Below are 15933 nucleotides of genomic sequence, written 5' to 3' on the forward strand. Positions count from 1 at the left end.
ACTGACCGTGAAGGGTTCTAGTACAGTTATGCTGCCGAAATCGGGCTGGAACAGTGGAAATTCAGCCGAGTTTGTGCGGGGCAGCTTGTAGGGAACCACAGCGTTTATTCCCTCTTTTGAACAATAAAGAAATACCGAAAGGGGCGCCTAAGTTAGGGGCCAATCTGGTGTCCGTCTACTCATACAGGTGCAATCTAGCAGCCTGTATCCCTCTCCCCTTTGTTGTGTCTTGAAAGTACAGGTAAAATAGACGACTAATAATGGGTGAAAGCTAAATCAAGGTTTAAAGTAAAGTCTACCGCCCTTTTTGGATTGAACAGGCCGGTTTCACATACCCCCCCCTCTTGAAAGAATTGTAATCGCCCTCGATTACGCCTGCAAAATCAAACATAAGCCATAAACCAGTTCAGTAGACACTGACTCTAAGTACCGACACACTAGACGACACAAATATAGCACTTGTACAAAGACGACAGTCACATCACATTCAGTTCATATCACATAGAATCTATTCAAATCTAGGACCATGATCCTAGCAATGTATTTAGCAATCACATCTAAATCCACACCCGACCTCATTGATGTCGGATTAACTAATCCTTATTGCGATCATGTCCATAGATTTCTCAAGACCGAAATGTTGCAGTCATTTCGTCAATCATTCCATCTTTCAATCCTGCACTGAAACACAATCACATGTGTGAGTAATCATATCCGAGAATTCCTGTTCATCAATCAGACACTGAGTTCAAACTGAACAGTGTTTCAATCATTCAGTCCTAGTCATCTTATCGTTGTGTGGCCATCTCATCCCGTGGGAACTCTTGATGCGTTGATCACAGTATCCAGTCATATCATTCATTATTAGTCATCATCATCATTCAAAATCCATGTTTCTTGTCTCGAATCGTGATCGGGTTCATTTTAGATCTGTCGTTGCTCCCAATTCGTTATCATCTCATTCTTGATTTCATATGTTATCAGATCACAAATAGCAGGATCTTCCAAAAACCATTAACTCCATACATAAATCAGATTCATCTTAGAGAATTTCCATTTCAAACTTCTTTATTCATTGAACATGCAGTTTACAAATCACACATTTAGTCCATACTAAACACACTGTTTCAATCATCTAGTCATCTCATCCGTCCAGAAGTCTTGATGCACCTAGATCCCTGTGTAGCCATCTTACCCCGCAAGAAATCTTAATGCGCTCACCACAGTATCCAGTTATCTCATTCATATGGGAATCTTGATGTACTAGAATCTTATTTCATCAGTCATCATTCCTCATGCATCATTCCTCAAGCATCATCATCATTCAAATTTCAAAACAAAATTCATCATTTTTATCTTGAATCGACGGATTCATTCATGAGTTGTCGTTGCTCCCGATTGCTTTCAGATACAAATTCCTTGCCATGTCATCCTCAATTTCACCTGCAAAACAAGCAAAACTTTAAGCAAATGGTTCACCTCGTTGCAAAAGAGTCGATGTTCGGCTCCATGCTTCCAAATGCTTTTATATGCATGTTCCTCGCTCCTAGTAGTTATCTACACACAAATAACAAGAGCTTCCAAAAACATTAATTCCACACATACTGAAATTTTGTTGCAAAAACCCTAATTTGCCAAAGTTGTTGGATATAATATATGTTCATGTCAATGTGTAGAGCTTGTTGAGAGGATCAACTTTGCCTTCTGTCGTATATCCAAATTCTTAAACGATGAAGAGATTTTTGAAGTTCTTCTGGCAAACTTTCCTGCCGAAAATTTGTCCTATTCTTTATTCTGTTCTTCAATTCCCGCGCCGGATTTCAACTTTTCTTTGCCTTCCCGTTGAGAGGTGTTATTTCTATCAGATTCTCATGTGTAATCTTGGATTCTTTATGTCTTATGCCCTATGAGACAGAGAGATGAAGACGGGCCCGATGCGCAATGTACGAAGGGGTGGGAGTGGCTAATAAGTTCGGGGTCGGGACACGAAGATTCTTTAATAACAATTTCCAAAGTGCCAAAGTGCTATGTTTGCTCTTAAGAAAAGCACACGCTTGAAGCTCTGATACCACTCTTACAGACTTGGGCACCCCAAGTCGAAAATCTAGCACAACACAAGAGAGAATCACTGAAAATACTTCACAACTTTATCACACTTTAAAATTAGAGTCAACACGGCCCGGCGTAGTTCTGTACCCAGAGGTATTGGCCCCAAAATTTGGCGCCCCTTTCGATACTTATTTTTATATTAATGCTTGAGAAAAGTACAACACCCGCGGGACCTCTGCTCTCAGACTATGCATCCAGATGCTCTGCAAAGTGAGGCCCCAAGGATTCTATTTATTCTTACAAGGGATGCCCCAAAGTCCAAAGCCCCAAAAGCATTCAGTTCAAAAGCGATAAACCCAAAAGCATCTCGTCCAAAAACTGTCCCCAAAAGCAGCCAACGCAAATGGCGGAAATCCGTACAGCCTGCCATGTGGCATGTCAAGCTGGTGTGGACTAAAAATTTCACCATCCCCTTTCCCATGAGACCACAAACCCCCATAGCCAAGCCTTGAGAGATCTCCTCTCACCTTTGATACACCATAATGGGCTCCCAAAGTGCCCTATGTACCCTCCACTTTTCCCTTTCCTCTTCCCATGTGCCATGTGGGATTACTTCCATGCCACATGGCAACTCTCCCCAAGCTCCCCAACTTTCCCAAAAATTCACAGCTTCTTCCAAAGCATGAGAGAACTTCTTGGACAATTTTCCCCAAGGCATACCTTGCTGCTCTGGTCACCGACTGACGCATCATAAAACACGGCTCGAAGCCCATCACCTCGGCTATCTCTAGAAATATAAAACTTCAGCATTTCTAATCTTAGACCCCCAAGTTGGCCTAGTTGCCCTTCTTGCATGCACCTGCAATCACCTTCTAAGTTGAGACTGCTCGCTACATGGCGGTCCGTACAGATGCCACGTCAGCATGTCCGTGCAATTCACGAAATTCAATACTACTGGGTTTGTACAACTGCCACGTCATCTACAAAATTCCGTATTGCTGTTCAAGTCGACGGGCAAGGCTGCCACGATCAGTTTGTGACAAGATTCATCAACGGAATCCATGTGTGTTGCAAATAAAGGGATCAGACCCTCCGTAGGAGGAGAATCGTCTAACTCTAATACCATTGTAATAGACTTGGACACCCCAAGCCGAAGATCTAGTGCAACACACGCGAGAGAAAATGAAACAACTGAACAAAACTAAGAGAGAGAGACGGCACTGCACGATGGAGTTCTACGCCCAGAAGCATTGGCCCCAAAGACGGGCGCCCTTCTCGGTATTTTTTTATTATTATGCTTCAACAAGTACAATGTTTGAGGGTCCTCTCTCTCCGCAGTGCTCCCAAGAAAACCTCCCAGAAAAGGGGGCCCTGGCACGCTTATAAAGACCCTTGGCCTAGCTAAAAGCAGTTACATGAAAAACAATAGTCTAAAAGCATTTGGTAGCCAAAAGCTAGCACCCTCCAAGCGTTGTCCCTACGCATGCCACGTCAGCTAATGTCAGCGTAAATCGCGACGCGATTTACGGTGGTCCGTACAGTCTGCCATGTCATCAATTGCTTTATGCAATTTGGCTCCCATGCTTTATTTTCTGGTTTTAGGTCCCTCGGTTAAGGTATCATAAGTTGGTACAATTTTTAAGTGAGTTCCTTAACAAATTAGCTAGGCTCTGTCCTTTAGGCCAAGCCATGTCATCACTTTGTGACATAGTATTCCTATAGCCGTGATGGCAGTCCAATGGTTATAACGTTCACATTGTCCTCCAAGGTTATCTGCTTGAGAGTCGAGACACCTGAAGATAGATGTCTCACAACTACTCATTGTAGTCTGTCATAGTTTACCAAGCAAGCATTTTCACTCTACCAAAAGCTACCCTTCAAAGAAGGATGTCATGTAACTCCGAGCAAAAATTTGCTTGAAAGCTTGCCGAGTCCTTGGAGTGTGCCACTTCGTAGCTATAGAGCTCCACCACTACATAGCATTGTCTCGAGAAAAGCGATGACTCGAGATTCTTGAGTGTAGTTCGCCAAGGCATAGATATTATCAAATTGCGGCAAGAACTGTAAAGCTTTCTTTCCATCTCTCTCTCTTGAAAAAGGGGGGAAAAAAAATTTGTAGAATGTAGAGGTGCCATCTTGCTCTACCTGCTCTTGAACGGACCGGTATGCTTTCAAGAAAGCACACGCCTGAAGCTCTGATTACCATTGAAATGGGATGGCACCACATACAAACTAAAAGGACAGACTTTTAGGACTTCAAAACAACTGAATAGATAGAGAGAGAGAGAGAGAGAGAGAGTAGCGGTGTTTCACAGTTCACTCCCAGTCTCTCACAAGGCACTGGCCCCAAACCTTGGCACCCCTCTCAGTATTTCTGTGACGCCCCAGAATCTGGGCGCGTCGGGGAGGGGACGTTTTGGGCCCGGCTCGGACGGGACCGGCTCGGGTCGGGGTGTTTCTTCAAGGGGTCCTGGCGCGGACGGCACCGGCTCAGGAGGGCCCGGCTCGGACGGGACCGGCTCGGGTCGAGGTGTTGCTTCAAGGGGTCCTGGCGCGGACGGCACCGGTTCAGGGGGGCCCGGCTCGGACGGGACCGGCTCGGGTCAAGTTGCGTTCCTTGGGTCGACGGCTGTTTGCGTTTCGCGGGTCTTGCGTTCCGGGTCCCTAGCCCCACGTAGCCTCAGGCTCCGCCGCACTGACGGAGGGTCATAGCGTGCCCCGGGGAACCTTGCGTGGAGTCCCCACGGTGCGCGAGTGCGTGGAGTGAGGCTAGCGTGTCTAGGTGGGGGGTCCCCTCCCGTGGCCGTTCTCGGGAGGCTCATACCCCCTTATATACACCCCCGGTTGAAGAGAGTTCGACGACCGCGTCGAACGTGGGAAAAGAGTGTTCGGCTATGCATGAGGCCAAAGGGACTAAGGGGTGCATATAAGTGCAAGTATGTGCCACTTCCCCAACTTTCCAGCCCCGTTTTCCAGTGATTACTCGCGTCCCTTGTATTCGGCACTTTCTTATGATATTGATCATTCGTTCGCGTCTCTCATTCTCGTGTCCCTCTTGCGTTCAGTTTTCAAGTTGCGTTCTTGTATGTGCGTTTGCTTGCCTGCAGGTCCCGTTTGCATCGCAGGTGAGCCGGCGCGGCCCCGTTTCAGCGACGCCCCGAACGAGGGCGTCACACTTGGTATCAGAGCAAAGGAAAACGTCCCCTCCCCGACGCGCCCAGATTCTGGGGCGTCACACTTGGTATCAGAGCTCAGCAAAAGAGCTCCTGGAAAAGAGCTGAAGACCGACGTGCCCGACGCGCACGATCCTCACGACGACTCCAACCGCAATGGCCCAGGTCGTCAAAATCTTGGTGAAGAGAGCTCCAGAAAGCAACCACACGCCCTCCGTCCCCGTGACGCGTCCAAACACCGGGCCGTCACCCGTGACCCGCGCCGGCCCCGATCCGAGCCGGGCACCTCCACATGATAAAAAGGAAAGATGCAAGCCAGACAGGGCTCTTCAGGACGCGCCCAACCCGCGGGCCGTCACACCCCCAACATGAAAGATGCGAGCCAGACAGGGCTCTCCACATGACAAAAAGGAAAGATGCGAGCCAGACAGGGCTCTTTATATGAAAAACAGGAACAACCAAAAACGCGACGAACCAAGCCAACGGTGTTCGTCGCGCCCCGGCCACGTTTTGTGGCCCATGCTGAGCTGAAGACCCATTCAAGTCTACAAAGAGACCACAGGGCCCCGAGCTTGCCCTCCAAATGACGTCCAAACAGGGACCAACTCGCAAGTGCTGCATTGCGACGGAACGCTACTTCAGATTCGGCTTTCAAGAAGCCTCCGCGCGGGCCAACGCAGCAGGTGGCTCCGCGCACACTGGGTTACCTATTCGGGGAACGCTCAAGTATGGGGAATTCTACTTGGGTGTTCAAAGCATATCTTTTCAGCCTTCTGCCAAAACCCCAAAAATACACACACTCACTTTATTCAAAAAGTACAAAAACAAAGCATGCCTACTTACTTGCATTTGGGAACAGTTTTTGCTCACTTTGCACTTATATGCACCCCTTAGTCCCTTTGGCCTCATGCATAGCCAAGCACTCTTTTCCCCACGTTCGACGAGGTCGTCGAACTCTCTTCAACCGGGGGTGTATATAAGGGGTATGAGCCTCCCGAGAACGGCCACGGGAGGGGACCCCCCACCTAGACACGCTAGCCTCACTCCACGCACTCGCGCACCGTGGGGACTCCACGCAAGGTTCCCCGGGGGCACGCTATGACCCTCCGTCAGTGCGGCGGAGCCTGAGGCTACGTGGGGCTAGGGACCCGAAACGCAAGACCCGCGAAACGCAAACGGCCGTCGACCCATGGAACGCAACCACGCCCGAGCCGGTCCCGTCCGAGCCGGGCCCTCCTGAGCCGGTGCCGTCCGCGACAGGACCCCTTGAAGCAACACCTCGACCCGAGCCGGTCCCGTCCGAGCCGGGCCCAAAACGTCCCCTCCCCGACGCGCCCAGATTCTGGGGCGTCACATTTCTTTATATTGCTTCAACAAATTACAACTCTGGGGCTCTGCTCTGCTCCTCCGCAAAGTAGGATGTTGGAGAGAGAGTACCCTCTATACATATTTAAACGCCCCTGGCCTCTCCAAACCCATCTCACATGAAAAGCACACACATCCAAAATCTGGTGCCAAAAAGCAGCTAATGTAAATCACAAAAATCGGTACAACAATCAGTACAAGAACCGAATCTATTCGTACATCTATGGCGATCAGCTTTGCGTGAGTTTGTCTATTGCTTGGTGTCACAGGTTGGTGACGTGGCATGCCCAACCAGAGGAGTGTCACGTGACACATCCCAACCCTATGTGTCCATGGACAAGCTACACCGCAGCAGGGTTAAGTCAGTTCAGTCACGTCTAGATTAGCAATGATCTGGCACTTCTGTGAGTCTATTCGTAGACCGTGCATGCCCAGTCACTTAGCATAGATGCATATCCTCCGGTTGCACACAGCATGATCATCGGAATTCCCATCAGAATCCATTAGCATCAGTTAGGGGAATTCTCCAGTGCATTTAGCCTATTTTCCTATTTATTGGTTATTTTCACTTATTATTTTTAAGTGACTTTCCAACAAAAGTAGGTAGGGCAATTTTGCTAAGTTAATATATAAGCAAAACCAAGTTAGCACTTTCTGGCAGAAGAGGTAGCAGGAGCTTCCCGCTCAACAGGCAACTTCTCAGCAGTACCCCCTCAGACCATCTCTGGCGTTTTTGCATAACTCACCAGCCTTGGCGTTTTCCTCTCTTGCAGTCATCGCCATCAACCATAGTGCCCTCGCGTTAGCAGATTCTTGCCAATCAGCTCCATCCTCTATGTTTCCCGCGACAAAATCAATTCAGCCCTTAGCGTTTTTGCAGCAAATTACTAACGCCACGATCTCAGCTACAAAGCCCAGCGTTTTTGGTTTTCTGACCCCAAACAGCCTGGCGTTTTTGGCATGAGAAAGACAGCATCAGCGTTTTTAACTTTCAGCACAGCATTTCTGGCACTACGACGCAGTAGAAGGACCACCCCAAGTTGGTTGCAAATGTCCCCCCATTTTCAGCCATAAAAACGCAGCCAAAAACAGAGAATTTCAGCCACCAAACAGTCCCTAAAATTAGCAGATAAAGGATCTCAGATTGTAACCATCAAGTCGCCGTCGTCATCACCGTCGTCGTCGACGGCATAGTCCCATTGCATCAGTCCATTGCATTCGCATTGTACACCTTTGTGCAATCAAGTTAGACCACTCTCGCCGACGAGAGTGGGGCCTTCGGAGGAGGGTTTTACAACCTCTCGGGTGTCGTATCTCTTCTCTCTCCTTCTCTCGGTCTCATTCACTTGCACGCACGATATCCACTCACTTTGTTCGTGACCACAGCACTCTACAAGACGGAAAGCTCTCTCTTTCCCTAAGAACTAAAAGGAACCTTGAACAATAAAGATCACTAATCTTGAGAAAATACAACATTCATTCCACTGCACCTAACATTGGTATCAGAGCTTTGGAAGTGTTCTGCATTACTCAAGGAAAGAACCACAAGAACCACAAGAATTTTTTTTGCTTGTTGTGATCGCATGAACCCAAGTTTACTTGGGCGTGGCGATTCCTAATCGTTTTTTGTTGAAGAGTGACAGGAATCCCAAGAAAGAAGGGCTTGTCCAACCTCCCCTTGTGTCTCTTTTCACTCATTGAGAGCGGACCGTGCACTAAGCTGCCGGCCAATCGACATGAGGTGGGAAAAAGCAACCTTGGTGTGAGCGCAAGGCCGCCAAGGGGTGCGCCCGCAGGAAAGGGTAGAACTCGGGTGAAGAGAAGAACCTTCTCTAACGCTTTGCGAGCAAAAGAAAACCTCAAGACCCTCAAGAACCCAAGTTCCTCGTGAACTTACGAACCCAAGACCCCCAAGAACCCAAGTTCCTCGTGAACTTAAGAACCCACAAGAACCCACGACTTCAGAATGATCATCACTCGAAGCGTAATGGATACTTCGCTTGGAGGTGATGAGCATGAGAGAGGCGAAGAAGAATTTTCCCCACCAGGAGGTTTTTCCGACCCTTCCCCATCTACGACAAAGATTGCACTAACTCCTATGGAGGAGTTAAAGCAGATGTTTAAGGAAAGAATCGCAGAAATGAAACGCAAACACGCAGAAGAAAAAGCAGAAAGAGAAGCCGAAAGAAAGGCAAGCCAAGAACGGCGCGACCGACACATGCAAGAGTTCTTGCGACTCTTGTATCCCGTGCCGACACAGATGCAAGAGATTCAGGAGACGGAGCGTCTCTCAGTCTCTTCTTCTCCACAGCATGACACACAGGATTTGCATGATTGTGTGAAGCATGATGATGATTTGATTGACAATGACTTGCATGATGAGAAGCATGATGAATTCAATGATAATGATTTGCATGATGATTTGAAGCACAATGATAAGCATGATGATTTGGATGCCAATGATTTGCATAATGATTTGGATGACAATGACAAGCATGATGATTTGCATGATCAAGATGTGATTTCTCACAAGCATGATGAGTTGCATGAAGAAGATGTGATTGTTCACAAGGGTGATGTATTAGTGGATGCTTTTTTCTAGCGAAGCTAACCTCGTTGTAGATTCGAGCAGTCAGGACGATTCGATCATTCAGGACGAACAGATCTTGGCTTTCAAGCCTTGGTCCAAAGAACCATCACAAGAAGTATTATGTGTTCGCATGATTGATACGCACGCATTGTTCGAGTGTTTCATTCGTGAAGGTTTCCTGTATTTTAGTCAGCATCGTTATGTGATCCCTTTTACTAGGTATGACATACTGTATGTTGAGCACGTTTCTCTCATGGATGAGCACGAATTATGCGGATTGTTCATGAAAAGTTGAAAAGTTTGTATGTCAGGAAGTCACATTCCATGTCTCTTCCTTGGCATGACACAGTTTCCGAAAGAGCACATGATAGTATGAGCACCAAGCATGGGCATTTCCGTTGTGATTTGCCACAGTTGATTGTTTTCGATCAAACAGAAAAGATTCGACCGCATTGTTTGCATGTGTTTGATGCACACGTTGTCCCTCCGTCTCTATGTTCATCTACATTGCATACACGGTCTTTAGAGAAGACAAGATTTTTTTCCTTCACTTTACATGGAATAAGTATGTTCATGGTTTTGTGTTGGAGATGGTTTCAAGAATTTTCAGCCATGGAGATTCTTGAAGACGAAAGAAGCAGGACTCTAGACGAAGTTGAAGCATCAAAGGAGCCACTGAAGACTTTGAGTCGCTTTCGGCGCGGCCCAAAGAAGCAGGCGTTGCAGACCTTTATGAAGTTCAAGTACCGCGACAAAGAGCCCTTCCAGGATCCCGGAGGCTGTTGGCGATCTCCCTCGACGCCATACAGTTCGGTTCCAGTACCTCACTTTGAAAAGGAGGGGATGTCACATGACACATCCAAACCCTATGTGTCCGTGGACAAGCTACACCACAGCAGGATTCAGTCAGTTCAGTCAAGTCTAGATTAACAGTGATCTGGCACTTTTATGAGTCTATTCGTAGACCGTGCATGCCCAGTCACTTAGCATAGATGCATATCCTCCGGTTGCACACAGCATGATCATCGAAATTCCCATCAGAATCCATTAGCATCAGTTAGGGGAATTTTCCAGTGCATTTAGCCTATTTTCCTATTTATTGGTTATTTTCACTTATTATTTTTAAGTGACTTTCCAACAAAAGTAGGTAGGGCAATTTTCCTAAGTTAATATATAAGGAAACCCAAGTTAGCACTTTCTGGCAAAAGAGGCAGCAGGAGCTTCCCGCTCAACAGGCAACTTCTCAGCAGTACCCCCTCATACCATTTCTGGCGTTTTTGCATCTTCTCCCCTTTGCGTTTTTGCATCAACTCAGCAGCCCTAGCGTTTTCCTCTCTTGCAGTCATCGCCATCAACCACAGTGCCCTAGCGTTAGCAGATTCTTGCAGATCAGCCCCATCCTTTGTGTTTCCCGCAACAGAATCACTTCAGCCCTTAGCGTTTTTGCAGCAAATTACTAACACCACGATCTCAGCTACAAAGCCCAACGTTTTTTGTTTTCTGACCCCAAACTGCCTAGCGTTTTTGGCATGAGAAAGACAGCATCAGCGTTTTTAACTTTCAGCCCTTAGCGCATCAGATCCACAGCATTTCTGGCACTACGACGCAGTAGAAGGACCACCCCAAGTTGGTTGCAGATGTCCCCCCATTTTCAGCCATAAAAACGCAGCAAAAAACAGAGAATTTCAGCCACCAAACAGTCCCTAAAATTAGCAGATAAAGGATCTCAGATTTCAGCCATCAAGTCGCCGTCGTCATTACCGCCGTCGTCGTCGGCATAGTCCCATTGCATCAGTCCATTGCATTCGCATTGTACACCTTTGTGCAATCAAGTTAGACCACTCTCGCCGACGAGAGTGGGGCCTTCGGAGGAGGGTTTTACAACCTCTCGGGTGTCGTATCTCTTCTCTCTCCTTCTCTCAGTCTCATTCACTTGCACGCACGATATCCACTCACTTTGTTCCTGACCACAGCACTCTACAAGACGGAAAGCTCTCTCTTTCCCTAAGAACTAAAAGGAACCTTGAGCAATAAAGATCACTAATCTTGAGAAAATACAACATTCATTCCGCTACACCTAACATTGGTATCAGAGCTTTGGAAGTGTTCTGCATTACTCAAGGAAAGAACCACAAGAATTTTTTTTGCTTCTTGTGATCGCACGAACCCAAGTTTACTTGGGCGTGGCAATTCCTAATCGTTTTTTGTTGAAGAGTGACAGGAATCCCAAGAAAAGAAAGGCTTGTCCAACCTCCCCTTGTGTCACTTTTCACTCATTGAGAGCGGACCGTGCACTAAGCGGCCGGCCAATCGACGTCAGGTGGGAAAAAGCAACCTTGGTGTGAGCGCAAGGCTGCCAAGGGGTGCGCCCGCAGGAAAGGGTAGAACTCGAGTGAAGAGAAGAACCTTCTCTAACGCTTTGCGAGCGAAAGAAAACCTCAAGACCCTCAAGAACCCAAGTTCCTCGTGAACTTACGAACCCAAGACCCCCAAGAACCCAAGTTCCTCGTGAACTTAAGAACCCACAAGAACCCACGACTTCAGAATGATCATCACTCGAAGCGTAATGGATACTTCGCTTGGAGGTGATGAGCATGAGAGAGGCGAAGAAGAATTTTCCCCACCAGGAGGTTTTTCCGACCCTTCCCCATCTACGACAAAGATTGCACTAACTCCTATGGAGGAGTTAAAGCAGATGTTTAAGGAAAGAATCGCAGAAATGAAACGCAAACACACAGAAGAAAAAGCAGAAAGAGAAGCCGAAAGAAAGGCAAGCCAAGAACGGCGCGACCGACACATGCAAGAGTTCTTGCGACTCTTGTATCCCGTGCCGACACAGATGCAAGAGATTCAGGAGACGGAGCGTCTCTCAGTCTCTTCTTCTCCACAGCATGACACACAGGATTTGCATGATTGTGTGAAGCATGATGATGATTTGATTGACAATGACTTGCATGATGAGAAGCATGATGAATTCAATGATAATGATTTGCATGATGATTTGAAGCACAATGATAAGCATGATGATTTGGATGCCAATGATTTGCATAATGATTTGGATGACAATGACAAGCATGATGATTTGCATGATCAAGATGTGATTTCTCACAAGCATGATGAGTTGCATGAAGAAGATGTGATTGTTCACAAGGGTGATGTGTTAGTGGATGCTTTTTTCTAGCGAAGCTAACCTCGTTGTAGATTCGAGCAGTCAGGACGGTTCGATCATTCAGGACGAACAGATCTTGGCTTTCAAGCCTTGGTCCAAAGAACCATCACAAGAAGTATTATGTGTTCGCATGATTGATACGCACGCATTGTTCGAGTGTTTCATTCGTGAAGGTTTCCTGTATTTTAGTCAGCATCGTTATGTGATCCCTTTTACTAGGTATGACATACTGTATGTTGAGCACGTTTCTCTCATGGATGAGCACGAATTATGCGGATTGTTCATGAAAAGTTGAAAAGTTTGTATGTCAGGAAGTCACATTCCATGTCTCTTCCTTGGCATGACACAGTTTCCGAAAGAGCACATGATAGTATGAGCACCAAGCATGGGCATTTCCGTTGTGATTTGCCACAGTTGATTGTTTTCGATCAAACAGAAAAGATTCGACCGCATTGTTTGCATGTGTTTGATGCACGCGTTGTCCCTCCGTCTCTATGTTCATCTACATTGCATACACGGTCTTTAGAGAAGACAAGATTTTTTTCCTTCACTTTACATGGAATAAGTATGTTCATGGTTTTGTGTTGGAGATGGTTTCAAGAATTTTCAGCCATGGAGATTCTTGAAGACGAAAGAAGCAGGACTCTAGACGAAGTTGAAGCATCAAAGGAGCCACTGAAGACTTTGAGTCGCTTTCGGCGCGGCCCAAAGAAGCAGGCGTTGCAGACCTTTATGAAGTTCAAGTACCGCGACGAAGAGCCCTTCCAGGATCCCGGAGGCTGTTGGCGATCTCCCTCGACGCCATACAGTTCGGTTCCAGTACCTCACTTTGAAAAGGAGGGGATGTCACATGACACATCCAAACCCTATGTGTCCGTGGACAAGCTACACCACAGCAGGATTCAGTCAGTTCAGTCAAGTCTAGATTAACAGTGATCTGGCACTTTTATGAGTCTATTCGTAGACCGTGCATGCCCAGTCACTTAGCAGAGCTTGATTCTCGCGTAGTTGTACCTTTGCGAAGCAATAATGAAGAAATATTGGAAGGGGCGCCAATCTTTGGGGCCAATGCATTTGGAGACGAAACTCCACCGTTCCGTGTCAGGTGTAGCAAAAGGGTTTGAGAATTTTAGCTCAGATCTACTACTTCGCACAAACACAAGGTTACTTTACTTCGATTGAGTGAACTGAACTGAGATATATATATATATATATATATATATATAGAGAGAGAGAGAGAGAGAGAGAGAGAAATATCGAGTCCCAACCACCCTCGAGGGCCTTGCTCTGTTGCCAGAGCAATTACTTACTTTAGACTTTGCACAAATGCTGAATACTGAATGTTGATGCTGATGAATAGCAAAAACCTCATGTATTCTCCCCATTGCTCTACGCTTCCATTGCGTCGACTTTGACAGTATAAGCCTGGCTTTTTCCGAATCTAAGTATGAGATACTATGGGCCCTTCCAAATTTCTAAAAAGATCAATGATGTGTCCTTTTGACTAAAGTTGCCAGATACTTGGAAGATTCACAATGCTTTTCATGTGAGGCCTCATTATTGAGACCTTTCAAAGGTGGTGTCAAAGGGCAGTAGCCCGACGAGCAACCAGAGGTAGAAGAAACCGAGGAGATTCAAAGGTGGTGTCAAGAGGGCAGTAGCCAGACGAGCAACCGGAGGGAGAAGAAACCGAGGAGATTCAAAGGTGGTGTCAAGAGGGCAGTAGCCAGACAAGCAACCAGAGGTAGAAGAAACCGAGGAGATTCTTATACTTGACCAGGTCCTAGCACAAAAGGAAAGGAAAGTGAAGGATCTGTAGATATATTGTCAAGTTCAAGGACTATCTGGCTTTTGATGCAAAGTGGATGAAGAAGGACCTTGCAAATACTCCTCAAATATTAGAGCATTACCTTGAGGCTTTTGGTCTAGCTCTAACTATTCAAGAAGTGCACTTTGAATTAGCGAGTTGAATATGGTGCGATGCATGTTGCACAAGAGCGGAGCCACACTACTCCTTTGTCAAAGATTGCCAACCAGGGAATAGAGTCAACCAATTTCTTTCGATAGGCCTCCATTTGTCATACTCTCTCTCTCTCTCTCTCTCTCTCTCTCTCTCTCTCTCTCTCTAACCCAGCTCTAGAACTTTTCACATGTTTTTCTCATCAAAGATCTTAAATAACGGGTAAACTATGAACAAAAGGAATCCAAAATTTGTAGAAATACGCCTTCATGCTTTTCTGCCAATTTCATTCTTCACCCAATTATTATAGACACAGCAAATTGTTCACAACTTGTACTTTAAAGGCTTTCCTTGTCTTTGAAATAATTCTATTCACAATATGGTGGCAGTTATTCTTAGGTACATGCAAACCAAGGTTGACCATATAGTGTATAGTAAACGTCTACGTTACATGTATGCATTTGTTCTTTAACACTTCTTCAATCTTAACAAAAACAATTCCTCTCATGAGATAAAGAACAATGTGTTACTTTGCAGCTTTGAGCTTTCAAGAATCAAAAGCAACCGGTAACGTACAGACACTTATGCAGAACTCTCATCACGAGTTCTTGGATTTTGTCAGAAGGCTATCAAACACATCTCACGCTAACAAGTAGAAGAAAGAAGTGTTATGAACGTTGTACCTGCTCAATGGGTCGAAGCGAGAATGGACTGCTACCAAAATACATGCCAACAGCCCAGGACCCTTCATTATCAGTTTGGCAACCTGAAAATGGGCCAAGGTAGAGAGATCTGAAGGGCGACAAAGTGAGCCAAGAGAAGGCTAAGCCGATTGTTCCCAAGATGACACAGAAACCCAAGAAGATGATGAAGGGCCGAGGGCAGCCGCCAGATGCCCATCCCCCATTTGAATGCAATTTATCATGAGCTCGATCCCACCTCCACCTGCATCTGCATTTCAGACTCATATCCACAACATTTCCGGCCCCAGCTTCACCACCCTTCTCTCCCATTATCTTTCCAAACAAAGCTGCAGTTTTGCTGCCAGCGAATTCTCAGCTCTTGAAAGAGCGCAGAACTTACATTCATGCGGCGCAGACCACAGAAAAAGTCTGCGCGCGCGCGCGTGTGCGCGTGCGTGCGTGTGTGTGTGTGTGTGAGAGAGAGAGAGAGAGAGAGAGCATCGACACGTCCTGCTCCGAAATTTAGAGAGGGAGACGGCTGCGCCGAGGGAACTTTGCAAAAAGGCATTTTCCATCCTGAAACTATCTTCGGATCACCTCATGGTGTTGCCTTCCTTTTTATGCTAAGTAAAATTAATTTTGGATTTTTACCTTAGAAAATAAGGAAAGGTTGAGATAACTAGTGTGGCTACGCCCGCCTCTCTCTCGCTCACTCAGTCCTGTCTCGCCGGATTAGCAGGGAACACAGGCCGGATCATCGTGCTGCTGCCACGTGGGGGGGGCGGGGGGATCCCTCCCCCTTTTATAATAGTATAGATGAGTGTTTTTCTTAAATGCCACTCATGCTAGATCATGATTATTGAATGCCACTCCTTTTTGTTGATAACTTTGCTAAGATTTGTGATAGAGGAATTTTGTGATTGGCTAAATAGAAAAGAATGGGC

The 15933-nt window shown here is 46.4% G+C and overlaps 1 protein-coding gene across 2 annotated transcripts in view; it reads right to left on the bottom strand.

Annotated features, from left to right (window-relative positions):
- Positions 1-15555, bottom strand: part of LOC147417630 (glucosamine inositolphosphorylceramide transferase 1-like) — a 132371-nt gene extending 116816 nt beyond the window's left edge. Inside the window, exons 1-2 of one of the 2 annotated variants that reach the window (XM_086507594.1) lie at positions 14990-15007; positions 575-681 (exon numbers count right to left, since the gene is read on the bottom strand). Coding sequence is in view for 1 of the 2 variants with exons in the window: in XM_086507592.1 (XP_086363718.1) it covers positions 14990-15319 (330 nt within the window). In the remaining variant the exon portion in view is untranslated. Of the gene's footprint in view, positions 1-574; positions 682-14989 lie in introns of both variants that reach the window. The other variant, XM_086507592.1, reaches the window with a different exon arrangement.
- Positions 15556-15933: the final 378 nt, after the last annotated feature.

The sequence above is a fragment of the Adiantum capillus-veneris genome, chromosome 30 (genome assembly GCF_014529385.1).
Source record: "Adiantum capillus-veneris isolate H3 chromosome 30, ASM1452938v2, whole genome shotgun sequence".
Taxonomy (NCBI): domain Eukaryota; kingdom Viridiplantae; phylum Streptophyta; class Polypodiopsida; order Polypodiales; family Pteridaceae; genus Adiantum; species Adiantum capillus-veneris.